The sequence below is a fragment of the Oncorhynchus tshawytscha genome, linkage group LG25, assembly GCF_018296145.1.
Source record: "Oncorhynchus tshawytscha isolate Ot180627B linkage group LG25, Otsh_v2.0, whole genome shotgun sequence".
Taxonomy (NCBI): domain Eukaryota; kingdom Metazoa; phylum Chordata; class Actinopteri; order Salmoniformes; family Salmonidae; genus Oncorhynchus; species Oncorhynchus tshawytscha.
In genome coordinates this window covers 27,475,659-27,495,049 of record NC_056453.1, presented here as the reverse complement: position 1 = coordinate 27,495,049, position 19,391 = coordinate 27,475,659, and the positions used below count along the sequence as shown (strand labels likewise).

The 19,391-nt window shown below is 41.0% G+C and overlaps 2 protein-coding genes across 7 annotated transcripts in view; one reads left to right on the top strand and one right to left on the bottom strand.

Annotated features, from left to right (window-relative positions):
* Positions 1-8,892, bottom strand: part of arfgef3 (ARFGEF family member 3) — a 42,058-nt gene extending 33,166 nt beyond the window's left edge. For all 6 annotated transcript variants that reach the window (XM_042306197.1, XM_042306198.1, XM_024388169.2 and 3 more), the window contains exons 1-5: positions 8,509-8,892; positions 7,308-7,359; positions 3,093-3,174; positions 2,612-2,743; positions 1,440-1,508 (exon numbers count right to left, since the gene is read on the bottom strand). In XM_042306197.1, the coding sequence (XP_042162131.1) occupies positions 1,440-1,508; positions 2,612-2,743; positions 3,093-3,174; positions 7,308-7,359; positions 8,509-8,593 (420 nt within the window). In that variant the 5' untranslated portion in view covers positions 8,594-8,892. The remainder of the gene's footprint in view (positions 1-1,439; positions 1,509-2,611; positions 2,744-3,092; positions 3,175-7,307; positions 7,360-8,508) is intronic.
* A 2,897-nt stretch (positions 8,893-11,789) lies between these two features.
* LOC112224553 (p53 apoptosis effector related to PMP-22) lies at positions 11,790-18,407 on the top strand. The gene is made up of 3 exons (XM_024388168.2): positions 11,790-12,181; positions 15,486-15,626; positions 16,853-18,407. Exons 1-3 carry the CDS (start codon positions 11,977-11,979, stop codon positions 17,062-17,064), a joined length of 558 nt encoding a protein of 185 aa, XP_024243936.1. The 5' UTR covers positions 11,790-11,976; the 3' UTR covers positions 17,065-18,407.
* The last annotated feature ends 984 nt before the right edge of the window (positions 18,408-19,391 follow it).

Sequence of the window (19,391 nt, the reverse complement as noted above, 5' to 3'; positions counted from 1 at the left end):
TCCCCTAAAAAATTAATTTAAAAAATGCATTAAAAAAAAGACAACTCTCGCTATTTCTCCCCCCTGCCTGGTGCTGACGTAGTGGAAAGACCACTTCAGACATCAGTGGCCTTTAATGTTGTGTTTCCATGCCAACGAGATTAGAGGAGGAAAGAGCACCTTGTTTGACTTGGTTTGTTAAGGTTACAGAGGAATTAGTTAGGGACAGTCAAGGTCCTCTGTGTCTCTGCCTGTCTGTGTCTGTACCAGGGATGAGGAAGAGCAGGGCCATCTCTGTGACACGTCAGCAAAGAGATGGATGAGAAATAGTATTCACCCACAGAACACGTCATTAAAATGTTTCCCAAAATAATAATGATAAGTTAGTTTTTACCTGTAAAGCTGTAGACATTAATGTGTTAGGAAAGAATGGGATGTATAAGTTATATGCATCTTAACATGCAGGGATGAAGAGGGTAATCTCTATTCAAATTAAATCCCTCAGGGTAAACAGGATTTTACACCTTCTGTTCCCGGTGCCAGATCGACAGAGCAGGAGCATATATTACATCCAGGACTGCATTAGGTCCAGTTATTTATGAGCTGCTGTTAACAGTACAAGAGCAGCGTTAACGCGGCCGCATACATAGATTCGGTTTGCTGCTAGCAGAACTTGGCTAGGCGAAGCAACCGTCTGGGCTCTCATACTCCCTAAAAGACCCTCACTTGAAAAACTAGAGAAAAAGCTTACATTTCACTGGTGTTTGTTCCTCTCGAGCCAACATAGTCAAACACTTCCTCAAAATAGTCGGAATTAATAAGATAAATCAAGAAATGCGTAATGAATGTGTTTTTTTCCAGAGGAGGTCTTAGTCTTTATATCTAGCTAAGATGTTTTGTGCAGTATTTCTCAAGTGAAAATAATTGCTTGAAAACTAGTAGTCTCTCGTTGAATGACAACAAGCACTTCATGTTCCCACTTACTCGTAATGCATTAGATTACCATGACTGTGACTACCATAAACGTTGGACGCATAGCAGCAACACAGAAATTCACCTTTGTGATGGATGGTCCTCGTTAGGCTGTTGCTGGCAGTAGCAGGGAGTTGATGCTACTGAGGTGGTGTTTTGTGACACATTATGTCAAGAGTCAGCATTAAATCAGCAGCCTGGCGCAAGGCTGAACAGATACAGACCAGACCTGGGTCCAAACACTATTGGGTTTCTTTCAAATAACTATAAGTATTTGACTGAGCTTGTCTGGAGTGTCAGGGGGGGCAGGGGTTGCACTTTTAGGACTATTCCATTGCTGTAGGTAAGCTCAATGAGGTGCAGCTAAAGTATTTGAAAGAGAACCAATACTATCCAGATCTAAAATAGACTGCAACATCCAGCAGGTTGACACTGGCTCCCTGTTCTCCCTTTGCATATCAGTGATACCTCCGTCAGGCTAGGCTTACCTCAGCAATCCTCAGGATGGAGTCTCCATTGATCTCAAAGGTGGAGGAGTACGTGATGCAGAGAAGGACCTGTAGGGCAAGGAGACAAAGGCTTGTAAAACACCCATCGAACTGAACAGGGAAAGAAGATTGGGGGCAGCTGCATAAAGGCGAGGCTCTCAGAGATAATCCTCTCCATCAGGGAACATAAACTCTGTATAGAACAAACACAATGCCTTGTGTGACTGTGGAGAAAAGTACTGTGGCACTGCTGTCAAAACAGACAGCATCACTTCAACTACTCAGCATAGCACAGAGTTTAAAATACATTTAGCTAGAAGTATATATTTACTGTCTTTTTTGACAAAAGTGCTGTTTTTGCATTGCCATATCTGGGATGAAGGAACAATAGGGTCTCAGGTAAGTGTGGAGCAGAAGACAAATGACATGGTTACCCATGGTTACACAGAGCACTCTTACAGGCAGAATGAACACTACACTGATCTTATAGTAATATCTCTGTGGACACTAGAGACATGAGGTGCAGCCCACATACAGCTAATAGTAAAGTAGGCAGTAAAATAATCTAGTTTTAAAAAAGTACAACAAGTGGCATGATCATGAGAGCCACAAAAGCAAACCACAAGTAATCAATACAGTACTGTGAATTGGTGTGCACATGGCAAATACGACCTTTCACTGTTCTCTCATTTTGAACAACTTTGGCCAGATTTACTACACCAGTAAGTGTTTGCATCAGTTCAAAAATGCCCCCCAATTGAACATGTTGAAGTCCATTCAGTTACGTCTTGCTGTGTGACATGATTTACTGGATGCCCCATTCTGAGGTGGCTCTGTGCCCAGTACTGTATGATGCAGAGAGAAGCGTATGGTGGAGCATAATAACTGTAGAGTGATTTGTAGCAAACTGAGACCGCACGTACTGTATCCATGAGTACAACTGACTGGCAACAAGCCAGGGGATGGTCCCGGCTTCATTTTACTACCTGGGGACCCTTTGTGCAATACAGTACAATACACCAGCAGTCTTCACACATCGGCATCAGAGGGGAAAAAGTCAAATTCTTCATTGGATTGTAAAGTATACTCCTTTAATTAATGTTTAGACCAGCTATAACAGAGACTAAGTCATCTGATCGCTTTAATAATCCCAGTGTGCAGAGAGGACTGACCTTCATGACCTCGACCTGCAGGTCCTCGTGGAGCATGGGGGTCACCCTCACTGCATCCAGCATCTGACTCAACAGCTGGCTCTCCAGAGCCTCCGCCTCCACAGCCACAAACCTGTCCTCACACAGGATCTTCTGCAGTCAAACGAGGAGGAGTAGTAGGATGGAGAATGGCACAAAATGGAGGAGAGAGAAGAAGAAAAAAAACACAGGGAGAGAGTTGGACAATACACAGTCAGAAAATGTATACTGTGTGTAGAATATCAGAATTCGCAACAAAAACAATAATAATGCAAATTAGGCTTCACTGAAGGGTAATAGGTTGGGTCTGTAGCAGTAATGCTTGTAATGAACCTACATTTCCTCTCTGTACTGTAGTTTCACAAATGCATGGCTAGCAATGACCTTTTCCTGTACCTGGTTCAACCACATCTGCTGTTTTGTACAGTACATTGTTGCTGCATGTATAGCTGCTGGACTGTACCTGCATTCCTGTGAGGGCAGTCTGGGCCAGTTTCATGTTCTTGGACTCCAGTGCCAGCTGAAGAGGGAGAAGGCATCTTTCTCTGCAAAGGCGAACATATGATTAAGCTACCGAGAGAAAATACAAACACTGAGGGGCAAAGCTTTCATATTTAGGATGGAGAAGGTTGGATTGAGGGCTCTGACAATATTACCTGTGGAGCTTTCCAACAAGAGATTACAGCTAACATGTCCACATTAAACAAAACAAGAGCAAACAAAGCACAAACAAATCTGATGCAAAAATAAGAACGATACTTTCACATCAACCATTTTAAATTCCCAGCCTGTCCCCTGAAACATTATAAAATCACAACAGCCAGCCTACAAAAAAAAAGAGACATTTAATCTCATATTAATCTGTCTGAAATCAAGGCCACAAATCCACAACACCTATTTATTAGTGGCATTTTAAAATCAGATGTTTTGGGAGAATTCTTGTTGCTGCTTGCACTCAAAATGATTTGGCTGATGCAGAAAATCAAAGAAACGGAAAAGCTTTCCTTTTCGAGAACATTGCAGGAAGGAAGATACATTTCCTTTGAAGGAAAGCAAAACAAGCTTTGCCGTTTTTACCCAACTGGAATTCCATTTCCAAGTGGCTACAGGGAGCAAGTGTTCTTAACTAGACAGGTTTGTTCTGTTTAATAAGGAGAAGTCTTCTTTCTACAGTATCAAAATCATGCGTCATGCTGAGCTGAACATCAAATCAAAGTTTATTGGTCACATGCACAGGATACAGGGTGTAAACAGTACAGTGAAATGCTTACTTGCAAGCCCTCCTCAACAGTCCAATACACATTAATACAAATAATCACAATAGGTATCCTGCCACGTGTAAAGGAAATTAGCATGCCATATCTAAAATAAACACAACCTTTTCCTTAAATCAACATACTGAACATCAAATGACAACTTCAGCATAAACTATATACAGTGGGGCAAAAAAGTATTTAGTCAGCCACCAATTGTGCAAGTTCTCCCACTTAAAAAGATGAGAGAGGCCTGTAATTTTCATTATAGGTACACTTCAACTATGACAGACAAAATGAGAAAAAAAAAAATCCAGAAAATCACATTATAGGATTTTTAATGAATTTATTTGCAAATTATGGTGGAAAATATGTATTTGGTCAATAACAAAAGTTTCTCAATACTTTGTTGTATACCCTTTGTTGGCAATGACAGAGGTCAAACGTTTTCTGTAAGTCTTCACAAGGTTTTCACACACTGTTGCTGGTATTTTGGCCCATTCCTCCATGCAGATCTCCTCTAGAGCAGTGATGTTTTGGGGCTGTTGCTGGGCAACATGGACTTTCAACTCCCTCCAAAGATTTTCTATGGGGTTGAGATCTGGAGACTGGCTAGGCCACTCCAGGACCTTGAAATGCTTCTTACGAAGCCACTCCTTCGTTGCCCGGGCAGTGTATTTGGGATCATTGTCATGCTGAAAGACCCAGCCATGTTTCATCTTCAATGCCCTTGCTGATGGAAGGAGGTTTTCACTCAAAATCTCACGATACATGGCCCCATTCATTCTTTCCTTTACACGGATCAAACGTCCTGGTCCCTTTGCAGAAAAACAGCCCCAAAGCATGATGTTTCCACCCCCATGCTCCACAGTAGGTATGGTGTTCTTTGGATGCAACTCAGCATTCTTTGTCCTCCAAACACGACGAGTTAAGTTTTTACCAAAAAGTTATATTTTGGTTTCATCTGACCATATGAAATTCTCCCAATCGTCTTCTGGATCATCCAAATGCTCTCTAGCAAACTTCAGACGGGCCTGGACATGTACTGGCTTAAGCAGGGGGACACGTCTGGCACTGCAGGATTTGAGTCCCTGGCGGCGTAGTGTGTTACTGATGGTAGGCTTTGTTACTTTGGTCCCAGCTCTCTGCAGGTCATTCACTAGGTCCCCCCGTGTGGTTCTGGGATTTTTGAGCCAGAAATTTTGCTTGTTTGTAGGTGACCAAATATTATTTTCCACCATAATTTGCAAATAAATTCATTAAAAATCCTACAATGTGATTTTCTGGATTATTTTTCCTAATTTTGTCTGTCATAGTTGAAGTGTACCTATGATGAAAATTACAGGCCTCTCATCTTTTTAAGTGGGAGAACTTGCACAATTGGTGGCTGACTAAATACTTTTTTGCCCCACTGTAACTATAATTAGGTAAAGAGTATGATAACTTCAGTATTACTGGATGCACTGAATCATAACCATATATAAGAACACCATTAGGCTACCAGTCATCTACAGTGCCGACTTATTTCCGAGTATGGACTAAAAGCCTATCGGAGAAGGTTCAACTTCATGGATTACTGGTATCAAAGGGGATGGAAAGATATTTCCCTCTGAGGCTGCTCCTGGTCTGTCATGGATATACTGTGTCAATGTACTGTAAATATCTAATGTCGGTGCATTGAAAGAGTTATGCAACCACTGGTCAGAGTGCAGGTCACTGAGCTTGAAAACCCACTGTATATCACTATATTATTAATGGCCGAGGCTCAGGCTCATTATACCTACTGTTAACTACTCATGTTATTGATGCTAGGAAGTTACACCTATTGATTCAATTGCATGGCAGTAGAAGACGAGTCCTATGTGTTTCAAAGGGGGCAGTCAGATCATTGATGGAAGATAACTGAGCTGACAAATTAAATCAGGCTATTGAACTTTGCACTAAAAGACCTGAGGTGAAACCTCAAAGAAAATTGCTATGGGGTCCGGCAATGTGATTCTTGACAAGCTCCTGTAATAGGCTACCACTAGCACTGCCAGACTAACATCACAGTGCACACCAGGCAGGGCAACGACCAGACAGCATTCCAAATGACCAGACAGACATTCCAAATAACAGGGCAGCAAGCGTAATATGATTAGATGGAGACAGACAGACACTGAGGTGATGGTATTACTGCCAGATCCAGATCTAACACCAGCCCAGATGAGACATATCACATCTCCAATTTATCCGGAAGGCATAACTCTGACACTGCAGAGACAAAGAGCGCTCCCTCAGTGTAGCGAGCCAAGCTGGATCACCTCGTGGTTTTAAATTAAAACCTCATCATGACCCAATGAATATGAGGGTTGTGGTGGCTCAGTCTCTATGCCTTTAACTGAGGGATTGTAATGAAGAGTTGCTCTTTGCGGAGAGAGTTGACTGTTGTCATTATAATCTCCTCCCTGAACACAAACACTAGTACAGCATCAAACAAAAGAGTCCGGGTTGGGCCAAGTTTGCTAATATCATTGTGCCAGATCTGGATGATACTTCACTGGTATTTAAACATTGGATTCATTTTCAGTTCCAGCATGTTCTGCTGACAGAAATATCACTGAGGAAAGTGGAGGCAGGAGATTCAGAGGTGTGGGTCTCTGCGGTTGCTGAGCTGGCAGAAAGGGAGTGAGCCAGAGAATGTTTTTGGAGGATTAAACTGTGGAATAAGTCATTTGGAATAAACTAATAATTGTAGAAATAAGAGTAAGAGTGAAAAAAGAAAACCTTGCTAACATGAGTAGTTACTGTTAGGGTCTTATGCGAACTGAACCAAAACAGTCTAAATTATTCATTCTAGAATTGTAGCAGCTTTGAAGGTGAATACTGCAAATGTTTAACTAATTAAGAGTGATAGCACTCTCACAGTTCTTCCTATGATACATCATGTTTTTTACACTGCCTTCTTGCCAGCACAGCAGGTGTTGTTGTTTGTGTGTGTGTGTGTGTGTGTGTGATGCTTGGGTGCCTGTGTGCATGACTGTGTTTGTGTAACAGTGTTGCTTCTGTCCCTCTCCTCGCCCCAACCTGGACTTGAACCAGGGACCCACTGCACACAACAACAGTCAATCTCGAAGCATCGTTACCTATCGATCCACAAAAGCCGCAGACCTTGCAGAGCAAGGGAAACAACTACTTCAAGGTCTCAGAGGGAGTGAAGTCACTGATTGATACGCTACTAGCGCACACCGCTAACTAGCCATTTCACATCGGTTACATCTGCATGTGTGGGAGAGGGAGTGGTAGGACTGTGGAGAGGTTGACTTTTTGGATGTGAAACATCACAACAATCACACTGCTGCATAATTAAGTAGCTCCTCAACACTCAAACATGACTAATGTCAAATAAACTTTTGATGATGCCTTAAGTCGGTTTCCTAACTTACCTGAGCCGAGACGGTGGAATCGTGGCCGATACAGTTTGTTTCTGAAGGGTTTCTGTAGTCATATTCAAAACAAAAACAAAAAAATATTAAAGTTATAACATCAAATCACATAGGACTGGACCCATGGTTCTCAGTCTTTGTTGTGGTACAGTATCAGAATAAGAAACACAGGTCAGTTTGTTCCATGTGCTCTAGAAAAAAAGGAAGTTCATAAAAATGTATTACCATATGATGATATTCACATTGAAATGGGAGCATGAATAATGTAGTATGTGTGTGGGAGTGGATAAGTTATCCTTGCCCTTATTTGTGTGCCCGATGTGCAATATTGCATTCATCTGCAATACCTGCTGTCCATTGATATGCAGTGGCAGCAATGAGGCCAGCTGTCTGCTAGGCAACCTGTGCTATCATGTCACTCTGTATTCCCTCAGAGAGGTGACAGGCGCCTTGTAAAAAGCAGGTTCCACCAAGAAGTGGACAATTACAGTACTCAGTAATGTCTGTCACAACAACCTTGCATTTTGTTATTGAATGAAAGCAAAATGTTATTGTTGACAGTAAGAGAGCTTGGCCTGAAATGTTAACATGCAAATGTGGTCTGTGTTGATGTGGAAACTGCTGTGCTGTTATTGAGTCGGCCTACCTGTCTTATTCTGTGAATGAAATTTCCTAAGGGAATCAATAATATGGCACACTATGTGTTTGGCTCGTGAAAAGTACATTATATTACAATACGTCATTCAACAACATTCATAAACATTATGATTCATGCCGCAACTATTGTCCACCTGTCAATTGCGTTCAGGACAATAGAAAATCCCACCAGTAATATGGCCAAATAGGTGAATGAGTGTTGTATTAGCTACACGGACTTAAAATTTAACGACAGCAGCCCATATGGGTGCTGCCAAGCTGGCCATGGCACATAATGCTACGATCGTTTTACACTTTCCAGTAACATGATGAGAATATTTCCGGAAAGTCAACAACAGGCATAGCGGGTACAAATAGCCGATAGTCAAAATAGTTGACCATCTGAATGGCGAACCTATTAAACGGGTTTGTGTTGGGGGCTTTTCAGGAAGCCTGTAACACACAATAGTTTTCATATTTAGCCTATCTTTGGTCAGTTTTCGATTACATGACAGGTCCAACATTGGCTAATGTCTGTAGCAACCTGATAATACAGGCTACTCACCACAGGCGAAGACGCACGAATCGCGAATTGCTTTGTGCTTATTTCCAGATGCGTCCTTCTGTAGCTTCCGCAGTATTTCTTCCATGATAAGACTAAGATGACAAAATGAGCTATTTTAAAATAAGTGCGATGGTCCAGTTCACGGGCGCAGCATCCCTATTCTCTTATGATGATTCACTCCCAGACCAGTGACGTAAGACCGAACGTGAAATCCGCTGAGTTGAGAGGAAGCGTTCATTTACAGCGTCGCATAGCCATTCCAGGGTTTTCGGACTGTTATATATTGATGCAACCGAGCGACCTGATCATTCTCATGAAACACCTGCATTTATTGCGAAAATACATTCTACTGGGCTGTCTTGATTTGAGTATGTATGGTCCATATCATTCCCCCTTAATTCGTTCTGGGAATTCTGAAACTGTGTCCATGGATCGGCTTTGACGACAGACGCAGGTGGTCTGCGAGAGTGTCTTGCAATTGTGTTTTACAGTTTTAGGCCTAAGCATTGAAATATTGTTGGGATGAGGATAGTAATATTTCAGAATAAACTATCTATCCCCGAGCCTGAGTTAAATTTAGACATGCAAACACAGTCGTTCTCCATCCGATCGATTCCATGGAATCTGATTCCATGTATTATATTCCTTCTCACCCTCCATGCAACCGCACCGGCTTCACGGTCGTCACTAGTTACCACAGCCACAATGTCACAATTATGGCTAAACCCAATGATGTATATTTACACTCAATGGCTAACAGGGGGCGCTGTGTTGAAGCTAACATGCCTCCATCTTGGTACTCCAACACCATTGTAAAAGCTATATGTTGGAAGCTATAGAAATGCATTTATTATTGTCTACGTTCGAGTTTACTAATCCCCACTACAACAAAACCTACTCAAATACATGAATTCCATTCATTCCTATGGGGAACTGCTCACAATAATGTCAGTATCGCCGACCAGCGGCTTTAAAGCCTCTCAATGGCCAGCACATAGGATCTGCAATCGAGGTGTGTATTCATTACGGAAACCATTTACCGTTTAACCAAACGGAAACAAACAGAGCAAACGGAATTAAACGGGTGGGACCTACCTGAATTTGTCCAATAGAAACTCTCATTTGTGTTTTCCATTTGGTGTATTGTTTCTTTGCAACATAATCAGCGAAATGATTACAGGGGTGATGTTTATAAAATCATTGGCTAAACCCAACCTATTTCTAATTATATATATTTTTAAGATTTTAAACACAACACTTACCTTAACCCCATTGCTAACCATTGTTTTCAGGAATTTTTACCATAGACAATTTTTACTTTGGTAAGTAGTAATCACCGAGCTTCACCGTTGCTACTCCCAACACAACGCAAAACATGACATATGTAATCCTGAAACATTCTATGGAGTAGCTGCCCGACCTGGCCCATTCGGCGACATTCTCTAACTCCGCAGAATGAAACATTGTACCGAAAAACACTATAAAGAGGTGTCTTATTTTGATTTTGGACACAATGTTGCGTTTTGCATTCATTAAATAACAGCCTGATCCACATAGTAAAGGTAACTCAAAATCTGTATAAGGTTTAGAATAGGCCTATAATATAGCCTAATATACAGTGAGCAAAAATATAAGCGCAACATGTATAGCGTTGGTTTCATGAGCTGAAATAAAAGATCCCAGACATTTTCTATGTGCACAAAATGCTTATTTCTCTAAACTGTTGTGCACAAAACATTTTTACATCCCTGTTAATAAGGATTTCTCTTCTGCCAAGATAATCCATCCACCTGACAGGTGTGGAATATGAAGAAGCTGATTAAAAAGCACGATCATTACACAGGTGTACCTTGTGCTGGGGACAATAAAAGACCACTCCAAAATGTGCACAACACAATGCCACAAATGTTTCAAGTTTTGAGGGAGTGTGCAATTGGTATGCTGACCAGAGCTGTTGCCAGAGAATTGAATGTTCATTTCTCTACCATAATCCACCTCCGATATTGTTTTAGAGAATTTGGCGGTACAGTACGTCCAACCGGCCTCACAACCTCCAGGACCTCTACATCTGGCTTCTTCATCTGTGGGATTGTCTGAGACCAGCCACCCGGACAGCTAATGAAACTGTGGGTTTGCACAACCAAAGAATTTCTGCACAAACTGTCAGAAACCATCTCAGAGAAGCTCATCTGTGTGCTTGTCGTCCTCACCAGGGACTTAACCGGCATCATAACCGACTTTAGTGGGCAAATGCTCACCTTTGATTGCCACTGGCACGCTGGAGAAGTGTGTTCTTCACGGATGTATCCCGGTTTCAACTGTACCGGGCAGATGGCAGACAGCGAGTATGGTGTTGTTTTAGCGGGTGGTTTGCTGATGTAAATGTTGTGAACAGAGTGCCCATGGTGGCGATGGGATTATGGTATGGGCAGGCATAACCTACGGACAATGAATGCAATTGAATTTTATCATTGGCAATTTGAATGCACAGAGATGCCTTGATGAGATCCTGATGTCCATTGTCGTGCCATTCCTCCGCCGCCATCACCTCATGTTGCAGCATGATAATGCACGGCCCCATGTCGCAAGGATCTGTAAACAATTCCTGGAAGCTGAAAATATCCCAGTTCTTCCATGGCCTGCATACTCACCAGACATGTTACCCATTGAGCATGTTTGGGATGCTCTGGATCAACGTGTATGATAGTGTGTTCCAGTCAAAAAGGTGACTTTTCTGTGTTTTGTATTTCCACACTACGAGGTTGGAATAATATTATGAAATTGTGGAAATGCCCTTTTAATGAAATAAATATTCAGCCTGTTTTGGTGGGATGGAGCTTTGGCCTGCCTGGTGACCTATTAATTTGTTAATATACCAATAACAAAGAAAGTTCCAAACCTCTGCCAATAACAGCTAGATTTCATCTTGCTTGAGGAAATGTCTCTTTGCTAAGAAGCTATTTTTAAAAAACATTTTTTTAACCATTTTAATTAAAACAATCACGGTAAGGTATTTCATTGTTAACCAAAAATGATTTGATATTGAGATAAAAACGGCTGCACTGAACCTTTAACAACATTTATAATGTATCATCTCCACACTGATTGTACTACTACTTCAACCAGTGTGTTTCCTGAAAGAAAATAGCCTACAGTAGACCTTCAGGTGTCATACAGTGACGAGACCACGCTTTATAGCCTGTGTGGCACTGAAGGAGTTACAATGAGCTGGGTAATATGAAACAGACTGTCAATGGGTTGGGCTTGGAGTTGCTGGTTGTGTTGACTCTCGCCCTTCGTACATGACCAGTTTTACAGGTTTATTAAACAGGTTCACTGTGCACTGATTACATTGCAAACTCGGGTGTGGCTTTTATATTTTATCAGTAAAAAAGGTGTACACAGACCCAGACGCTATCTGGACGCTCGACCGCTTCTATCCGCACTGTCTTTTCTTGTTTGTCGAATATGTTTCGCTGTGGAATTGCGTATCCAAGATGCAGGTGGATCGTACCACTTCTTTTGCTTTTTGCGATTATATTTGATATTATTGCCATTGCTGCTAACTCGGGATGGGTTGAGGACGAGGGTGCAAAGTCCCACTACGCAAGTATGTGGAGCCATTGTCGAGGGCGGAATGACAACTGGGACTGCAAATCTCTCATGGAATTCTGTAAGTTTCATATTGCAGGGGGAAAACAATGATCCACTCAACAGCCCTAATCATAGTGACAAGGAAAATAAATGTGTATACTATGTATTCAGACATGGATTTAGAGACTATAGTGCTGACAGTTACAGGGCTGAAGATCATAACTAATAACCTACCTATACAGAAAAAAAGGTATTCCATGGATGTATTGAATTAGTTTTTAATTGTTTGTAGGGCAGGTGCATAGGCCTAGCGTACTTAATTAAAAAAACATATTCATATGAACAACCTAGTTCTTTATTTTTGTCCACATTTTATTTCCAAAAAGTCCACAATTTCTTTACAACAAGCAAATTAATGCTCTGCGGGGAGTTTTTCAATGGCAAAGTGGCAGCCAGCCAGAGTGAACTTCGAACAACACTTTATTTATCCTGGCTGTTTGCCATTCTCTTTAGCCTGTCATTTGCTTAGATAAACCCAAACTGGTAGCTGTTTATTTGTGTTGGTGTTTTCCTCCAAATTGTACAGGTACTATAATAGATCAACCACTACATCTCAACCTATCATGGTAATCAGAAAATATTTCTGATCAAACACGTATCCACTCAGATCGTTTTCTCATACTAAATTAAAATGTTGGCTGTTATAAATATATGGTAAGAATTTCAATCATAGCCAATGGCAGGATGTGTCAAACTTTCAAAGTGAAACCAATTTTCCCATTCTTAACAATAGAATAGACTCGAACCGAATAGAATATCGAATTGCCTTTGAATATTGGTGTTAACGGGCAGGATGAATTCATATCAAGATGGCTTTCTCAGTCATGCTGTCAGGGCTATTTTTAGAAGTGTGATGAGTGCCTTTACCAAGCTGGAGAGGTCCTGCTATAAACCACTGCCAGACAAGCTGTGGTGAGAAAAGAGAAGTGAGAAAATGTCTCTTTGTCTTCACTGGACAGTGAAAAAGATCCATGTCTGGTACATACTGAACACATGCTCTTTCTTACTCAGGAAGTACTTCTGCAGTCAGTCAGTTAGAACAGCTGTGTTGTCTGTCAGGTACAGTAGTAGTCCAAATGGACTAGTAGTTTCAGCCCTCGGTAAACAATGGCAACATTGTTGATCTTCTCAGGAGGGAATAGAGGCTTACTTACATAAAGACAACCATTCACTTACCCTATATTGTGGGAAGTCATAGCCCAGTAGAGAACAAAGCAGACAGGTGGAATTGGACTCTGAGAAATGCAATTGGAACAAATACAAACCAAGAGGAATGATATATTCCTTTTTATTCTGCAGTGTATGTCGAGTCAGTGCTGTTGGCCAAACATAATGAATGTTTGGGTGAGTGCAGTTGGCTGTAATGTCGCTTTCTGACTTGTGCCATCAAGGTGAACTAGTATTGGCATATTGCCACTGGAACACAACTTTGTTGTGATTAAACAACCTCAGCAGGATTTTGTCCAATCCAAGGGCCACTCCCTGTCCCTTCTTGGGTGTGAACATAGCATGGATGGAGTCTCTGGAATTAGTGGTGTCATGCTGGATTGATGGTGTTATGGGATTTGTTTATCTTCACAACCAAACCAGTGTGAACTTTTTGTTGTATATAGTGTAATAACATAGTAATTCATATTGTATCATCATTGTATTAACATTGTATCAACCTTGTATAAACATTGTCACACAATTTATTAATTTCTTTGAAATTGTATAGAAGAGCATTTTTGTGTGATTATTAGTGTTACCCAAATCAGTAGCTGTCATTTAAATGCATGGTGCATGAATGAAATCAACACTCAAAAGTGCACGTATGAACAAAACAGTGCCAAAATGAATTATAATCTCTGTAGATGACGACTCAACTGATTCAAGCACTTCAAATTCAGACCCATACTTATTCTAACTAACATAATTTGATAGCCATTGGTTGTTTATTTTGAACTTGATTCGGAAAGACACAAGACAGATGTTCCCCATCTGGAGAGTATAAACACTGTCCGGTCTATTTGTGAGCTACCTTCGGCCCTGTAAACTCACCACACGGGTTGGATTGGATTTGCTGACTGACACTAACATTTAAAGAGATCCTTTGCGACAGTCACACAACTGTAACAGTTAGCTACTAATACACCAAAGTTGTTCTCAAACATGGACTTGATATCCAGAAAAGCACTTCATTTTGAGTGTCTCAGTGTGAGAATATTTACATTTTCTGACCACAAGAGACATATTATCCATTCTCACACCATCTGTCTGTACTTCTATTTAATGTTTGAATGATACTCTCTACACTATGTTTTAGCACACAGGGAATAAAACTTGATAGACTAGGACCCTATTGTTAGTTAGAGGGATGTTAGTGCATGACTTCAGTGCCTGAGGCTCAGGCGTAGGCTACCTGCCATTTGATCCTGACGTCAGAGAGAGAGAGTGAATCATTTCAGGTGTGAGCTCTGCATGTGCATGCAGCAGATGTGACCGTATGTCAGTTAATAACCTACCACCTGTAATGGGTGTAATTACATTAGACATTTTAGTCATTCATCCAGAGCGACTTAATGTGTGTTGAAATACCATACAGTTGTGATACTGTAGGACAAATGTTTGTTACCATTTCAATGAAACCTATCACTGCAACGAAACCCCTTTCTCTTCCTGTGGAGACTCCTTGTGCATAAGGGCTGCAGTTGTTCTTGGGAGAATGTGGTGTTACGTAATAGAAAAAACTGTTGTTCCAATATTTCTTCCAGACTGAGTTTATGTTTATTGAATGCACCTGTATCAGTTATCAAGATATTTCCAAATGTAGGGCTATGTGCAAAGAGTTATTTGTGACAAGTATAGTCAAATCCCGTGTGTACAACTGGAAATACATTATGCAATTTTATGTCAAGTGCTTTGCTAAAAACAATCCACTTTCCCCAAAATCACTCAAATTTTTCCGAACCTCTTATCCTTCAAATTCCAAAATACATTTAATTCCAGCTCCGTAGTATACAGATGTAGGATCTTAATTTGAGCCATTTTGCTACAGCAGGAAAATAATTATTCAGCAACAGGAAATGTGAATTATTATGTGAATTATAATTAATTGACATTTCTGGAGGGGTTGATACATTTTTAGTAATAGAAAATCAAGTCTGAAAATTTAAAGTTGAAATTACAAACTTCAGAAGTCTTAAATCTCAAATAGGAATTAAGATCCAACATCTGTACTTCCCAGCTCAAAAGTATATAGGTATTTAACAATCTTTCTAGAAATATGTTTAGCCCAAGTCGTGTCTATAGATAGTAAACACTGTTTGTTGATGTGTTTTCAGCTTGGGCCCAGGCTGTGGCAGCTCTTATGATCATCGGCCTCATCATCCTCATCATCGCTTTCATCATCTCCTGTATCGCCCTCTGCTGTACCCTCAACATCAGCCTGCTGCCCGTCATTGGGGCCTTGCTCTTCATCACTGGTAAGATACATAAAATGTTTCTGTTGTTCTTGGGGCAGTTGTATGGATTCATCTTACTCCTGGACTGAAAAGCAATCTCCATTGAAAATGCTTTTTAGTCTAGTATTAGGCTTAATCTGTGTCAGGGAAACCAACCCCTTATGTTTTTGTACTTCACGTGTCTGGGCTAATGGAGGAGAGGTTAGTTATTGAAGAGAAGAGTAATGAAATATTAACAACTACCTTGCCTTTGTGAATTCAGCTTGCCTCAAAATGTCTGGCTTCAAGACTCAAACTACAAACACTCTCATACTTCACTGCGTTCTATGCTCCTCCACTTTCAGAGGGTGTTCAGGTAGCATGGCATCCAAAGCTACTGTAGAGTTGGAGAGTCCTAAAGCTAGTCTTCCTCTGATTTGAACCATGGCCAAGGACAAGAGGGAGTGGGAGTTGTTTGTGTCCCTACTCTGCTCTGAGGTTCAGGGAAGAAGGGCTGTGGTATGGCGTTACCATGGAATCTGGGAGAATGTTCAACGTCTGGCTGAGTCACAGCACTGATCATAGGGCATTGAGAATTACCACTCCCCCTCCTCGCCACTCCCACTGCTCCCCTTCTGCAGCTGCCACCCTAGTGTGAAACCTGATAGCCCAGCCCTTCCTATGCCCAGAGGGAACGAGAGAGGCTACACAGTCAGTCAGAATTACACTGAAGCTTTCTGTCAGACATAGCTGAATCATAGAGCTGTCTGAGTATAAAGCTGATGCATAGTCCTATCATGGGAATGATTGCGTTTTGCCAGTGTTTTGAGTGTAGTAAATAAGTATTACTATTTAGAACTAGTTCTGGCTGCAACATCACTACCTGTGGACATAAAATAGTAACAGTAGTGTCATCATTATGTGCGATCCATTGTTTGATCCCACTTTGTGTGTGATTTGCCATCCATAGAGTGAAAGTGTAAAATATCAGTCTCAGTTTCTCAACTTTACCTCACAGTACACTTTCTTTCTGATTTCCTTGACTTAGTTACCCACCTTCTGATTTAAATGGCACATAGATGGTGGTTTCATCTAAGCCCATAAAGCTACAGCACTTGCGTACAAAACTATTTCACACACACACCCACACGCTAGTTTTGGCAGGCTCTCACACTCATGTGTCACAGTTCCACAAAGTCAGCCTCCTCCCCTGTTTGGAATTATTCACCACTGACAAACCTCTCTGTTCTGTCTGTTCTTCACCACAGTGGTCATTCAGTTCATCGCCCTCATCATATACCCAGTCAAGTTCAATGACCTGATCTTCGAGGGCCACTATGACTACACCTGGGCCTATGGCTTCGGCTGGGGGGCCACCATCCTCACCATCGGCTGTGGGATCCTCTTCTGCTGCCTGCCTCGCTACGAGGACGAGCTCACAGGCCTCGCCAAGACCAAATACATCTATACATCAGCTTAGAGGAACCACAGACACCCCCAGGCTACATCTCAATAGTCTGAAAAGGCTTCCCTTCTCCGCATCTCCTTCCCTTCATCTGCACTGATGAAAACACAGGATAAGTGTAAGCAAAATAGTGGACACCTGCCAGGTTCTTTCACATCAGTGCAGATGAAGGAGAGGAGATGAGGAGAGGAAGCCCACTTTAGACTATTGAGATGCATCCCCAGGACAGAAGCACCTCTGCCACCACAGAGACCAGAGGACACTGACACTTAGACATATCATTGGATGTCAATTTAGTCATTTCCAACAATGCTGAATGCCCTCTCCGTTGGAAGGATCCCATAGATGTGTATCTCTGTCGAATTTCCAACCCTATACTGACCCGCATATTGATTTGAGTGGCCCACATGTTACCAAGGGAGGCTGCCAGGTATGGCTATTCCAGAGGCTTTGTTTCTATCACATTGGACGTTTTCCACGCTTGACGTTTGTGTAGAGTAGTTGAAGTGACCCAGATGCAATATTTCAGATTATACATAAAACATTCACATAATCCTCCATAATCTTATCCAGACCCTTGCTATAATTCTCCATTGTAAATTAGTTTAATGCAAAATCACAGAAGTGCACTTAATATCAATGTTAAGGAGTCCATCCTTTAGAGTTTGTGGATTATGTCAAGGGTTCTAACCAGCTGAGTAAGAGGGTGTATGTCCTACACACAATGCTAATGCATTTGACTGCAGCATTGTTATTTGGTCTCGTATTAATGGATGTTTTAAGATGTTGCTTTTCAAAGCTTTAATCACTTTAATTCTAATTTGAATTGTTGAGGCTATTGAATGGCTAAACTGAATTATCGTAAGTACAGTAGAGAAAATGGAAACATGAATGTATACTGTACTGCAGGGCTCTCCAACCCTGTTCCTGGAGAGCTGCCATCCTGTAGGTTTTCAATCCAACCCTAATATAGCCCACCTGATTCTAATAATTAGCTAGTCGATAAGTGGAATGAGGTTAGTTACAACTAGGTTTGGAGCAAAAACCTACAGGGGGATAGCTCCCCAGGAACAGAGTTGGAGAGCCCTGCTGTACAGTATGGTGCAAGGAAGAGATGTGTGTTTTTGCTTTTATTAAATTAGTTTAAGAATTCCCTTTATAGTCATTGTATTATGCAACACAAAGCTGTATCTCAATGCAAGATATTTTGTCTTTTTTTATATTTTTGTTTTCTTACTCCAACAAGGACAATTTTCTTGATTTGAAAATGAATGGGTATGACAATGTGTATTGCTGTATTGTATTGTTAGTGACACCTTTTGAAACCTAAAACACAAATAAAGGGAAAATACAATGTTTTTAAAACGTAATGTCCACTACATTTGTTGATAATGGTAACCAACTTGAAGCACCCAACCACAGACTGTTAGATGTATAGTTCATTCTGCATTTGACTTAATGCTTGTAGGAGACATCTCTGTTAACAGCATCAAGAGAGCCCTATGAGTCTGTTACACAAGGCTAATGTCATACTCAGACGTGCCTTCATTTTCCATAAAATGTGTTGTTGACATATCGAAAAGGACTTCCTATGGACTCATAACAAGTCATGTCAGCTGAAATGGAAAAGGTCATATCGATACTCAATAACATTCTGGTAACCATCGTTGTTTATTTAGTAGTTTAAATAGATCATTTTCAGTAGTGTCTTTTTTTAACTTTCACAAGTTAAATCTTCAGACTTCATGTGCGTGTGTGTGTGCGTTATTACAAAATTATCCTAATTGCATGTTTTGCATGTACTCTATATACAGTTCACTAGGAAAGAGTCCATCATGGTGCTATCAGATATTGCTAGAAGATTTGGAATATTATGAGGTACTTGAGGTAACAGCTAACAGTAACAGAGTATTCCAACTTGAATGACAACGCAATTGCATCCTGCTTTATCCTCTTGCTGAATTGATACAGGCCAGAGGACAGAGACATGACTAGATAAGTAACTGAGCCATCTTATCTAATCGCATGTTTTTAATCAGTAAATCAACCATGTGTTTTGGATTAGTGGAAATGGCGATGCCTCTGCAGTTCGGTCTTGCAAAAACTCTGGAGAAATCAGTCAACCAGTAAAAAAAAAAGCGTGACGTATTGGTCCTTTCATAGATTGACCATGTGGTCAAAGTAATTCCACTCAGACAGTGAAGACTGTCTTTAGGAAGAATGTAGCCCTTGCCTCTGCTGGGAGATTCCCATTGAGAACAAAGGAGAAAGCTTTTGATACACAAAAGAAAGCTAGCTAGAGCACATTCCATAAGGAAAATACATTTAGATAATACAAAGAC